Below are 13,165 nucleotides of genomic sequence, written 5' to 3' on the forward strand. Positions count from 1 at the left end.
TGCCTTCAAACCCTTCTGGCAGCCGTGCTGAAGACTGCCTGCTGCCCTGGAGCAGCACCCACGTCCCACACCCAGCCCCAAGGGGCCTCGGGGGGTGGTGGGTGAGGGGGGCGGCCGTGGAGCTGCCGTTCTCATGGAGGCAGCAGCAGGCGAGGAGGCAGAGCCTGGGCCCCAGCCTGTGCGGACAGCTGGTGGGGAAGGCTGTGCCAGGCAGAGGGGTGAGAGCGAGACTGTGGGGTCAGGGGACCCTGGGGAGCCACCCCAGCTCTGTGGAGAGGCGTCTACTGCTGCCTGGGGACACTGGAACCCGCCGTCAGCGGAGGATGCAACAGAGCCGCTCCTGCCTGGGCGCGATGAGCCGCCTGCCCACGGTGCCTCCCTGCCTGCAGGGCAGGACCCTCCTGCTGCCACCACCACTACCCCCATCCTGCCCCGCAGGGAGAGCCCAGTGCCATGGGGGGTGTCTCCCAGCATGGACAGCGCCTCCAGCTCCATCCTGAGCGTCTTCGGAGAGGAAGAGGCGACGTCGAGCGATGCGGTGGTGGCGGCGGCGGCAGAGCCGTGCCGCGTGCTGGCTGGCGGCGAGGACGAGTGCCCCATCTGCACGGAGCCCTACGACGAGCAGCGGCACAGGCCGGCCCTGCTGAACTGCAGCCACGGGCTGTGCCGTGCCTGCCTGCGCACCATCATGGACACGGCCGCCGGCTCCGACTTCGGCCGCGTGCGCTGCCCCATCTGCCGCCAGAAGACGCCCATGCTGGAGTGGGAGATCTGCAAGCTGCAGGAGGAGCTGCTCCTGCTGCACGCCCAGCCCGGCTCCCCCGGCACCCTGGCCACCCCCCGGCCCCCCGCCCTGCCGCCCCGGCGGCCCGGGCTGGCCGGTGCCCTGGAGCATCGCTTCCAGGTGCGCTTCCACACCAGCCGCATGTTCGGGTGCCTGCCCTGTGTGCGGTACCCGCCCTGCCTCATCCAGGGGCTGGCGCGGCTGGAGCGCCGCTGCCGCTGCTGCTACCTCCTGCTGCTGGCGCTGCTGCTGGCGGCAGAGATGCTCAGCCTGCTCCTCATCTTCCTCCCCATCGTCCTCATGGTGATTCTCTTCCTCATCCTCGATAAATAGCGCTGTGTCAGTGCCCACAGGCTGAGCTGCACAGGGGGAGAGGAGCCCTTCTCCCGCTCTGCCCCTGGGGCTGCAGTTGTGCTGTGGTGCCAGCTGGGAGCAGGCCTGTGACCCTGACCTGGTGCTGCCAGTGAGCCCAGAGCGGTTGAGGCAGCAGAGGAGCTGGAGCAGCAGCCAAGGGAGGCAACCCTGGAGCTGGGCAGTGCCTGTGTCGCACTGGGCACCAGGTGACACAGCCTGGAGCAGCGAAGGGCAGATGGAGTGGGACTCCTTCCTGCACCGGGGCACATCCCTGGCACAGGGCTGGGAACCAAAGGGGCTCTGCAGGCAGAGCAGGACTGTGCCATGGGCTGTGCCACCCACTCCCATGGCAGACAGCCTGGGATTCCCCAGTATGGACTGGAAATACAACCTGCATTTGTACCACAGCCATGTCCAGCTGAGTTCAGTGCGTGGTCCAGGCTGAGCATTATCCCTTTGGGGCCCAGTGGTGACACAAGGAGGGGACAGGCACATCCAGTGGTCCCCAGGCACCCTGAGAGGAGTGCCCGCCCCACCCAGCACCTCCCAGCCCCCTCTGGGCCGTGCCAGCCGGTGCTCAGGCCGTGCCCTTCGGGCAGATAAGAGAGCAAACACAGCTCTGTCCCTGCAGCACACAGGTGGAGGAGCCTGTGGTGAGCAGCACTGGAGCTGTGCCCATGTGGCACCTGCCCGTGGCTGCCGTGGAGCAGGAGTGTCCCAGGGCTGAGCAGGGGCTGGTTCTGCCTCTGCCGGTCTCGGATGGGGGCCCTGTCCCAGCCAGGCAGTGCCTGGGTCACAGTGCAGCTCCTCTGCACCCTTGCCCCTCAACACTCCTTGGGGGCACCTGTACCCTGAGTGGACAGGGATGGGGATGCCTCCAGGCTTTCAGCCACCTTTGGGCTGGTAGTGGGTGGCAGGGAGTTATCAGACCCTCAAGATCCCCCCAGGATAGAATTTGGGGGATGCTGACACCCATGGTTGCAGCCTGGGATGTGCTGCTCTCTATTTATCACTGCTGGCCTGCTCTGGGTGCCCTGCCAAGGCTCTGCACAGACCCTGGGCCAAATCACCCCCCTGTGCTGTCACCCCTCTCTGTCCCCCCCTGCCCATCCCTGCTGAGGGACTGGTGATATTGCTGTGCCCTGTCCTCCTGCCCAGCCATGCCAGGCTTGTGCAACTGTCCACATGTCCCAACTTTACTCTTCTCCCTTGGGAACACACCAAGGGCACCTCTCCCGGGCTGTGGCTGTGGGGGACCACACAGAGCCCCCCATCCCCTTCCCCTTCCTCCTGCACAGGGAACCAGCTCAGTGTGGAGTGAGCACTGCCCTGCCCACACAGCCCTGCAGGAAACACATGTCCTTGTGCCCGTGGGGGCAGAAATTTGGGCTTGGGCTTTCCCGGGGCACTCATGCCACTCCCAGCATCAGCCCTACCATGTGTTGCTCTGGCAAAGTACCTCACAGGACAGGAGCAGGGCACCCCAAAACAGGTCAGGCCAGGAGGTAGAGGCAGGTGGGTCCCCCCCAACTCCTGTGGCACCAAGGAATATTTATTTATACCAAGTGGAACAGCTCCATTAGGAGAAGCACTGGCTCAGCCCTGGCTGGGGGCATTTTGGGCTGGCTGGAGCCTGCAGGGAGGGGAGGCTCAAACACCCGGGGGGGCCCTGTCACTGCCTGGGCCCCTGCACGTGTCCCTGCTCTACATTGCATGGGGGTGTGACGGGCATGTGGTGAACCAGGCCAGAGCTGCTCCAGGGGACGTGCAGAGCACAACGCACCCTCCCCTCGCCACTGCCCGCACCTCGGGGTGCTGAGCGCTGAACGGCACCTCCATCGCCCCGGGGAGGGGTCCCTGGGGGGCTGTGGCACAGGATGGACCCCCAGGGTGATGCAGAGCCCGGCTGCAGTGTCTGCTCCCAGGGACTGGGTTATAGTTAGAGCTCCGAGGTGGCAGCGGGTGCTGCAGCACGGGGAGCAGGGCTGGGGCCCACAGGGCTGACCTAGGGCTCCTGCTGGGGGCGCAGCCCCACATGGGCACCCTCTGATGCCCTGCTGTCCCCTGGCACCCCATGGAGCACTGTGCCTCCCCCAGCACCCTGTGTCCCTGTGCACACCCCCCTGCAGCCCCCAGCCCCCGCCCACAGCTCCTCCAACTCCACCATCTCACCACATGCAGCCCCGTGCAGCCCTCACCCACCTCCTCACCAACCCCCCAGCTCTTCACTGCCATCCCCCCATTGCCTCACTGCAGCTCCCCTACCCCTCTTCCTTCACCATGGACTCCAGCACTGTCCCCCAGAACCCCCCCATCCCTCCACTCTCAGCCCTCTTTGTCCCCTCCCTCAAGCCCCTAACACCCCATTGCACCCCAGTCACATCCCCCAGGTGCTGGGATATGTCCCCATCCCATGCCTGTGAGAGCATGGCCGGAGGGCCAGCCACGGCGCTGGCATGGTGAGGCACTGGGGGCCACTCCCATGCCAGGACGTGGAGCTGGGCAGCGAGCAGGAGTGGGAATCCAAGACTGTGGGCAGACCTCGCCTGGATTTGACCCCAAGAAACCCTGAGCTCAGCAGTCCCTCCCCATCCCCAGGGCCAGCACTGCCCTGGGGATCTGTCACAGCCTCTCGGGCTCTGTGCCAGCACCCATTATCCTCTCCCTTTGGGTTGCACCCCGTTGTGAAAGCAGGGTGCTGGCACACGCCGTTGCAAGCAGCTTCCTCTCTGCTGAAACAGCGGTTTTGGGTGTGTGACTGCCCTGGGTCGAGGTTGGAGGCTGCATGTCCCCAAAGAAAGCACAGCCCCAGTACTCCAACCATCTCCTTCCAGCCTGGCACGCTGGTCCTGCCTCACCCAGCACAGCCCCAGCCCAGCACTGGGGCTGATCCTCCCTCTGCCCATGGCCCTGGGGAGCTGCTCCTATTGTGCAACCCCGGGGGCAGGATGGGGCTGGTGGGACCATGTGCATGGGGACTGGCCTCAGCAGTGCCCAGGGTGGCCACCACCATCACCTGCTGGAGCAGAGCTGCCCCAGCCCTGTGACCCCTGGCACCAACCAGGCAGGCTGCAGGAGATGGTTTTCATAGAATCACAGAATACGCTGGGTTGGAAGGGACCCATCAGGATCATCGAGGCCCAACTCCTGCCCCTGTGCAGAACACCCCAAGAATCACACCATGTGCCTGAGAGCATTGTCCAAACACTTCTTGAACTTCGAGGAGAATGGTTGGGAAACATCACGCCCTGAACTCATGCCAGAGGATGAGCCTGGCCCTTCCCACATCTGAGGACATTTGGGAAAGGGTGATCCCCAGGAGCAATTTAACCCCCCCAAGTCCCCTCCCCCATTATGGGCCAAACTGGACACTGGGAGAGCCCAGAGCTCCATCCCAGCCTGGGACAGATGTTACAACGATGAGGAGATTTTGCAGCTACTTCATCTGGGAACATTTTGGGGGCATCGTTGCTCACATATGGCCAAACCTGCTCCTAAGCAGCTGGAGGGACTTGGAGCTCTACGAAAACCCTTGTTGGAGGCACGGAGCTCAGTGTGGCCATGGGAGCATTTAAAGTCTTGGGATGTGACTTTGAAAGACTTTTGATTCACCTGCAGCTGTGACACTGGCACTGCCCCGTGTCCCTATCCCTCACAGCACACTCGGCCTCTCTTCCAATGAGTGCTTATTCGAGGTTAATAGGGCTGGAGAAATGGGCTCTCACCCATCACTTGCTCCTGAAAAGCCCCATTTCTTCCTTAATTGCAACTCAAAATTAAATTAGCAGTTTTAAATTTACTCTGTGCCCAAGAGGTGCCACGAGGGTGGGGAAGGACATGCTGTACCCTTCATCCTTATGTAACAGAAAGGTCAAATTCCAGCTTTGAGGGCAAAATTGCTGCCACCTCTGCCCTGCCTGGCCCTGCTTTGGTGTCTTTGGGGACAGAGATGCTCAGCCTGGATTTGATATGAGCCTTTGGGGTGCTGAAGACATTTTTCCTGGGTTTGGGATGAGCCTTTGGGGTGAGGCAGATGCATATTCTGGACGTCAGGCTGCCCCAACTTCCCCAGGCAGCCACATCAGACTGATGGGGATGTTGCTGAGACCACCAGGAGACACCTGCACTATGCCAGGGCTGCATTTGACCCCACACCCAGGAAGGATGGCAGGAATGTGGGTGCAGGATGGGGATGTGATTGCAGGGACAGAGAGACAGGCAGCAGTGTGCTCTGGGATGGGGATGGCACCAGCTTCATTACTGATGCTGTAATTCAGCAACCGTGGACTGGGATGGGGTTTTGTTTTCCAGGCATAGAAACCTCCCCTAGGATAGGAACCATCAGCCAAGGACAAGGGGTCTGCAGCCACCCCACAGCCCCTGCACCCACTGGGGTGGGGCCTGTGGGACGTGCTGGTGCTTTGGGAGCAGCTGCTCCACCGTGGCCCATAGCAGGGGGCAGAGACAGTTGCTGCTTCTGGAGAAGGGAAATTAGGGGGCCTTTACTGGGCCAGAAGGGCTGTGCCTGCACAGAGACCCTCACTGTGCACATGCACGTGCACACACCAGCCCGTGTGCTCAGCTCACACCTTGGGGAGCTGCAGCGTCCTGGGAATGTCCTTCCCGCTGCTCCTGCTGCAGATTCCTGCCTTTTCTAGACAGGGAGCTGCCATCACGGTGATCCTGGGGTCCACTGGGGGCAGGCAGCAGGTGTTCCCCACTAATGCCATTGGCCAGTGCTGCGGAGTGCACACCAGCCCCCAGGGCAGTCCCTGTGTGCCCCCAGAGAGGGGCTGAGACAGCCCAGCACTGCCTGTGTCCCTGCCCGGCTCCCTCCGACACCATGTGCCACCTGGCACCCCCTCCCCCCAGTATCCCACATCACTGGGGGCGGAAGGGGCATCCAGCGGGTGTTTGAGAGCCCCTGGTGTGGCTGGGGACCACTTGCCGAGGTGGGCAGGGTCCCCCACAGTGCCCATCTATCCACGTGCGGTGGGACCAGGGACTGGGCAGGGCAGGGACGCAACTGCACCAGAGCCGAGAGCCAGATTTGAGGAGGAGGTGTCGGCCCAGGGGAAAGCCCTAACCCTGGGTATCTCCCCCAGCTTGCCCGAGATGGATCAGGGCAGGGTGCAGCGTCCCGGTGTGTCCCCCAGTGCTGCCCGCAGCGACGCTGTCCCGAGACGCCGGCTCGCTGTTCGTTCCAATATAATCTTTATTGGGGAGACTGATGGGGGTCAGAACAAGGCCGGGTATAAAACATGATCATGGTCACAACCAGTAGCGGGAGGCATTGGCAGAGCAACACAGAGACGGTACCGGCCCCGTTGTGCACCAGGGGGTGGTCCCGGGGCTGTGCCGGCAGCACGGCCGCTCCCTCGGGGCGGGCAGGGGGATGGGCTGGCCTCTCTCCCTGGGTGGGTGCTGGGCTTCGGCCAGTGCCAGGGGCTGCTCTTTCCTCCAGGATAAAAGGTTCTGGGACCCCTGTGGCTTGCTCAGTCCCGGTGCTCTGGGACTGGCTGGCATGTGCCCCTGGTGTGCCGGGTTGTGGTGCTCAGCCCCGTGGGAGCAACTGCAAATTATGGCTTTTTCTTTATTTTTTTTTGCTTTTTTGGCAGCAAACTTACTCCTCCGGGTGCTCTGGAGAAAGCAAGACTGTGCACAGGGGGCTGCTGCCCTGCCAGCCCCTCCGCACAGGGGTCACAGCAGAGATGCTGCTCCAGGGAAGGGACTGCGGGCAGGAGCCAGACCTCAGTCCCCCTGCCCAGCCAAATCCCCTCACTGGACCCAGCAATTTGGGGTACCGGACCCCATGCTACCCCCAGGAGCCATCCCACGGGGCATCGGTGCGGGTCCCAGGTGGAGCAGCAGAGAACGGGCACAGCTCAATGCCTTTGTGAACACATAATGGCCTGGGATGGGGCGGCTGGGGATGGATGGGGAAGAAACAAGAATCCTCCAAAATGAGGACAAAGTGGAGCTTTCCTCAAGGGCCTGTGGAGGAAATGGGCCGTGTGTCTGCTGGCATCCGAGGGGCCGGTGTGGTGGCTTGGCGTGGCTACTGAGACTCGGCGCTGGGCGGCGTGGCCACTGAGATGAAAGCTTTGGCAAATAACTTACAGAGACGGGGGGAGGAGGGGGCAACTGGGGACCTGTCCTCGCTTCCTGTGCTGGGAGGGTGACCCAGTGTGGCATCGTGCACCTCCAGGGCTCCTTGTGCTGCTGCTGCCGGCCGTGGGGCGATGGGGAGGGTGTCACCCTGGGTGGGACCCAGCGTCCACTCTCGGGAGAGCCGGGAGAGAGGAGGGAGAGGCGCCTGGGGAAGGAGCACGGCGAGGTGCTCGATGCACAGCAGGGGCACCCACTGCAGAGCCGGGGGGAGCTGGAGCCCCTGGATGCGCTGGTAGATGTGCTCCCCATCCCAGTGTCCCTCGCCCTGGGCACCACCGGTGTGTCGGGGGCTGCTGCCGGGTCCCAGCATCCCCGTCACCTCCCGACAGTGCTGGCGAGGACGCTGGTCCCATGTCCTTGGCTGTGGTGAGTGTCAGAGCTTTCCCTGGCTGTGCCACTGGCAAAGAGGGGACCGGGGGCCGGTCGTGGTGCTGCGCCGTGCTCTCCCACCTGCTGTGTGCCGGGAGGTGCGGGCAGGGCGCAGGGCTCACATGATGGTGCAGGAGGACAGCGGGTTCCGGATGTGGCAGGTGCAGGCAGCCCCACAGTACTGGCGGAAGGTCTGGTAGCAGCTGCGGTCGGTGTCGCTGCTCCACTGGACGGGGTTGGCGGCCAGGGCCTCGGCCGGCAGTCTGTTCAGGATACTGGTGTTGACAGCCAGCGCTGCCAGCCCGTAGTCGGTGAAGAGGACGGTCTCCCGCTTGCAGGTGGGGCAGGAGATGAACTTGTACTTGGGGCAGGACTCGTAGAGGATCTGCAGGCACTCCTCGCACACCGAGTGCAGGCAGGAGAGGATGCGGGGCCGCTTGTTGGTGAAGTTGTACATGTGGCCGCAGGTGGGGCACTCGAGGGGCTCGCAGGGCGTTGAGGGGTGCAGCACGTACTGGTTGACGATCACCTCGTCCGACGGCGGCTGCCGGTGGTAGCAGACCTCGGAGCTGCCCTTCCGCTGGCCCTGGTACCCGCGCTCGCGCCGCGGCAGGGGGGGAGTCCGGGGCAGCGGCAGGGGGCCAGGGGTGGCATCCAGGGCGGGGATGTCCCCGCACGCCTGATTGACAATGATCTCGGACTCGGAGGGCCAGGCGCGTTTGGCCACGAGGGGCGGCTCGCGGCGCGGGGCCGGCGTGTAGCGCGGCTGCGACGCCTGCAGCTCCGAAAACTTCTCCGGGTGGATGATTTTCATCGCCTCCATTTTAATGATGACCTGTTGCCCTTTCAGACACGACATGAGTATCGTTTTCACATTACTGTCCACTGCTCTGGGGTCTCCGAGGGGCGCCTGCATGAGGCTAAAACATGCTGGCAGCCTGCTGAGCTTTCAACCTCGGTCTGGCAGCGGAGCAGAAGCACGGGGAGCAGCCGCTGGCGCGGGAGAGCATCCTGGGGACACGGGGCAGCGCCAGCGGGCCCCGCGCCCCTCTTCTCCAGCCAGCCCTGAGGGTGCCAGGTGTGAGGCAGGCAGGGGAAGGCAGGGCTCACAGTGGCATCCTGCCTGCCTTGCAGGATGCTCTTGGGTGGGCGATCAAAGCGTCGACTCCCTGCAGCCTCTCTGGGATGTTATGGTGACATTGGCAGTCACTCAGCAGCCTTCCTCAGTCACTCAGCAGCCCTCCTCAGTCACACAGTAGCCCTCCTCAGTCACACAGCAGCCTTCCTCTTCGCCTTCCCTGCCACTTCCCACCGGATCAGTTGCAGTCAGGAACAGTAATCTTGGGATGGTGCTGCCGGGCACTGCCCGGGACAGGTGAGTTCAGGGAGCGTCTCACAGGAACTGGAGGCAGCTCTCAGTTTGCCCCAGCCCAGCCTTTATTCCTGTTTACTCGCGGTGGGATCCTCGTGGCGCTGAGGAATGTGTTTGCAAATTCCTTTGCTCTGACTTCCCGGCTCTCCCACTTAACGTCACCGGCAGCTCCCACAGGGCAGGGGCTCAGGGTGCATCCCCTGCCGGAGGGCAGCTCACCTTGGCTGCTGCGAGGCCACCAGGCACCTTGTCCCTTCCGTCCCTGGTACCTCTGTCCCCAGCTCAGCTTCGTGCTCGCTGGAAATGAAAAGCGAGAGGGGGTTGGATCCAAGGCTCTTCAGGGATCTACCGGCTGCCAGCACTCCCCCGGGATGCCTGCCTGCCTTGCAGCCCGGCAATTTGGCAACTGAGCCCTGCAGGTCCTGTCCATCCGCCCGCGTGCTTGGGCTGCGGAAATGGGAGCAGGCAGGTATTTCCCCACAGGCATCCCCTCAGTGGCCCCGAGTGAGGGGTCCTGGAACCCCCCTCTGCCCTGGAGATGGGAGGGCAGGTCCCCCTGTGTTCCACTGGGACGCAGGGCCCCTCCCGAAGGGGCTCCTCCACCGACCTGCCTCTGCTCAGGGTTTTCTCTCACGTTTAGCCCCTCCTCTGCTCAGTGGATCTATTTTTACCTCCATCGCTTGCTCCTGATCTGTCCCTGCTATTATCCCTCCCTCCAGCTTCCTCTCCCCCTTCCCATCTCCCTGCCCTTGTCCCGGGGCTTCTGGAGAGGACACTCCACACTTGGGGGCAGGAGATGGAGAACAGGCACCCAGCCCGTGGCCATTTTCTCCCTCAGCAGCCCCTGCACCAGCCCGGCTCTCCTCGAGAAGGGCGAAGGCGCTTTCCTCCATCACACTGCAAATCCTGTTAGAGGGATGCCTGCTCCTGCTGAGCGCTGCCAGGCCTGAAGGAGGGGGCCCGAGGGGGCCATCTGGTTGCAGCAGCAGACTTTGGGCACGAAGAGAGGCCATGGGGGTTCAACCCCAAGTGCCTGAAAGCTGGGGAGGGGTGCTGGATCCCTGCCCAACCCCAGTTGGGGTGTCCCAGGGGCCATGCCCTGGTAGCACCGGGGTCCTTCAAGCATCTGGCCCTGAGGAGGGAGGCCTCATGTCCTGCATCCCCCATCATGGGCCCACATACTGCACCCCTCATCCTGCACCCTGCAAGCTCCAAATGTTCCCCAACCCCCACCCTGCAGACAGCAGCAGCCCCGGGGGCTCTGCCTGCAGCTCTCACAGAGACACTCACCCACAGCACCCATGGGCACAGCGATCCGGGTGGTCAGCAGTGCCACACACTGTCACCACGTTCCCACACTCCTGCTGTCACACCCCTCCAGACACAGCCCTGAAGCAGCACCCTGCACCCCATCCCTCCTGGGGTGAAATACAGCCCCCCCCTGTACCCCACACCTCCATCATCCTGGGGTAACACAACCCCCTCACCATACCCTGCACCCCATCACACCTGGGATGAAACACAACCCCCCACCATACCCTGCACCCCATCACTCTGGGGTGAAACAAAACCCCCCACCATACCCTGCACCCCATCATCTGTAGGGCAACATCCCCCCACACACATAACCTGCACCCCTATCACCCATGGGGTGACACAGCCCCCAGCTGTACCTCACAGCCCATCACCCTTGGGGTGACATCCTCACTTCTGGGATGACATGGCCCCCCAGCTTACCCCGTAGTCCCATCACTTCCATGGTGACACAGCTCGCCCCAGCACCCTCCCCCCCACGACACGCATCAGCCCCCTCCTCCCCCGACCTCCCACCGCAGTCCCCAGCCCCACACACCCCTGCCCCACGCTTGCAGCCCTGCGGTGCACATGCATGTGCACATACAAGTGCACCCCGCACACACACTCACACACACACTCTCACACACACACACACACACACACACACACACACACACACACACACTCACTCACACACACACACACACTCACACACACACACACACGTGCAATCCCGCACGCCCGCACCGTGACCACCCCGGGTCGCTGCCCGCCGTTACCTGCGCTGGCCCCGGGCAGGGGGTCCCAGTTCAGCCGCCAGCCCCCGCTCGGTGCCCGGTGCGGGTCCGCAGGCCCGGCCGGCGGAGGTTATCTGAAAGGCAGAGGGATGCGGCGCTGCCCCGGCCAGGCGCGGCTCTCCGGGGATGCCGGCGGGTCCGAGGCGCGGCTCCCACGGATGGTCCCCGCCGGCCGGGCCGCCCCCGCCCCGCTCCCCCGACCCTCCGGCCCCTCCGGCCGCGGCCCCGGCGGCGTGGGGAGGGCACCGGGCACAGAGGCCGGGCTGGCGGCGCCGGGCTCCTCCGGATGCTCCGCGGGGACCGGCGGCCGGGGAGGCGGCGGTAGCGCCGCTGCCGCTCCGGGGGCCCTTCGCCCCCTCCCGGCTCCCCACCGCCCCCGGCCGCGGACCCCGAGTCGGCGCGGGGCTGATGCAACACCCCCGTCGGGCAGCGCAGGCTGCGGGGGGCTGAGCCCGGTTCCTCCGGTGCCCCTCGGCAGGTGCAGGCAGCGGCGGGCAGCAGCGGGCAGGCAGCGGCGGCTCCGTGCCCGCCGTCCCCGGGGCCCGGCGGCGCGGGCGCTGCTGCGCGCTCCGCCGCCGCCCGCAGTGCCGCCGCAGTGGTGCAGCCGCCTCACATTTCTCTCGCTCAGCAGCGCCGGGGCCCACCGGCCGCAGCGCCTGACGCCCCGCACACCTCCCTCCCGCCCCGCACCCCCACCTCCCCGCACCCCCTCCCCGCCCCGCACCCCCTTTGCCCCGCACCCTCCCTCCCCGCAACACCCTCGCTGCCCGCGCGCCCCCTCCCCGCACATCCCCCTTGTCCCGCACATCCCCCTTGTCCGCACACCCCCATCTCTCCCACACCCCCTTCCCCGCACCCACCCGCCCCGCCGCGGCCCCGCTCCTTCCCCCGCCGCCGCCGGCCGGGCCCCCGCGAGTCGCTCCGAGGGGCCCGCGGTGACTCAGCATCCAGCGCCTCTGGAAGCGGCTCCGCGGCGATGCCAGCGGGCGATGCTGCTCCGGGGCCGCAGCTGTGGGGCAACACCGGGATCCCGCCAGCAGCCCCTGCAGCTCCCGGGCTGGGGAGAGGCCGGACCGCCAGGAGTGCCCCCATCACTGCTTTTTCCCCACTGTCGAATCCGCCGTGCACCCCACCGTGTCCCAGGGGAGCCACGGCCACCCCCACGGGACCAGGGCAGAGGGGCTCCCCTGACAGCCCCCTAGTCCTGACTGAGCTCCAGGGCAGGCAGGCACAGCGTCTCGCTGGTCCCTGGGGACATGGTGGGCTCAGAGTGGTGGGTGGGGGGTCACACCAGCGCTGGGTCCCAGCAGTGGTGCCGGGTCCATCAGAGCTCTGGGCAGCATAGCTCACTGCCATGGCCTTGCTGGTTTGACACCCATCAGTGGCACAGGCAGACATGAGCCTGTAGGCTGGGGACAGGTGCCCTGGGAGGGGGACTCCTGGTCTGTGTTTCCTGGCTCCTGCCAGGCTCTGGCAGATATTAGAGGGGCCAGGTTGCCCTCTCCCCCCACACTGTGGGTGCCTCCAGCACAGGGAGTCCCCAGACAGTCAGTCAAAATGAGCAGGCAGCCCCACAGAGAGCCCCCCATCTCCCATCCCCAGACCCCAAGCTCACAGCCAAACCCCCCAGTGACAGCAACCCAGGCACAGGGGCACCAGAATCCAAACCTGCTCCATCCCTCCATCCCACTCTGGCTGGGACAAGGTGCTGGTGGGCACTCACTGGGCTCTTCTGGGTGCTGCTGGAGTTTCCCTGCTCATGTCACACATTGCCATTCTCAAGCTTTTTATACTCCTTCAGGATTTTGCCTGGATTTTGAGGCCTGAAGGTTACCCTGCCCAGACCTGCTTGCTGACCCTCCATCCCCACTGCAGCAAAGACCCAGCCCAACAAGGGGTCATCCTGGGGCACACCCACACTGTGCTCACACCATCCCTGTTCCCTGGCCCCTCCGTCAGTGGGATGAACACAAAAAACAGATTTCATATATTTCACAGCTCCATTGGGCCTTATGCAGCCCA

General features: G+C 64.6%; 1 protein-coding gene across 1 annotated transcript; it reads right to left on the bottom strand.

Annotated features, from left to right (window-relative positions):
- Nucleotides 1-6,335: 6,335 nt before the first annotated feature.
- On the bottom strand, nucleotides 6,336-11,322 carry RNF208 (ring finger protein 208). Its single transcript, XM_050320099.1, has 2 exons — nucleotides 11,126-11,322; nucleotides 6,336-9,347 (listed from the first exon to the last, which is right to left on the bottom strand). Exon 2 carries the CDS (start codon nucleotides 8,592-8,594, stop codon nucleotides 7,797-7,799), a length of 798 nt encoding a protein of 265 aa, XP_050176056.1. The 5' UTR covers nucleotides 8,595-9,347; nucleotides 11,126-11,322; the 3' UTR covers nucleotides 6,336-7,796.
- Between the last annotated feature and the right edge of the window lie 1,843 nt (nucleotides 11,323-13,165).

Source organism: Myiozetetes cayanensis, unplaced genomic scaffold, assembly GCF_022539395.1.
Source record: "Myiozetetes cayanensis isolate MyiCay16 unplaced genomic scaffold, myiCay2020 scf23, whole genome shotgun sequence".
Lineage (NCBI taxonomy): Eukaryota > Metazoa > Chordata > Aves > Passeriformes > Tyrannidae > Myiozetetes > Myiozetetes cayanensis.

Coding starts and splice junctions, on each gene's coding strand:
- RNF208 (XM_050320099.1), bottom strand. CDS start 8,594: ATGCAGGCGCCCCTCGGAGACCCCAGAGCAGTGGACAGTAATGTGAAA.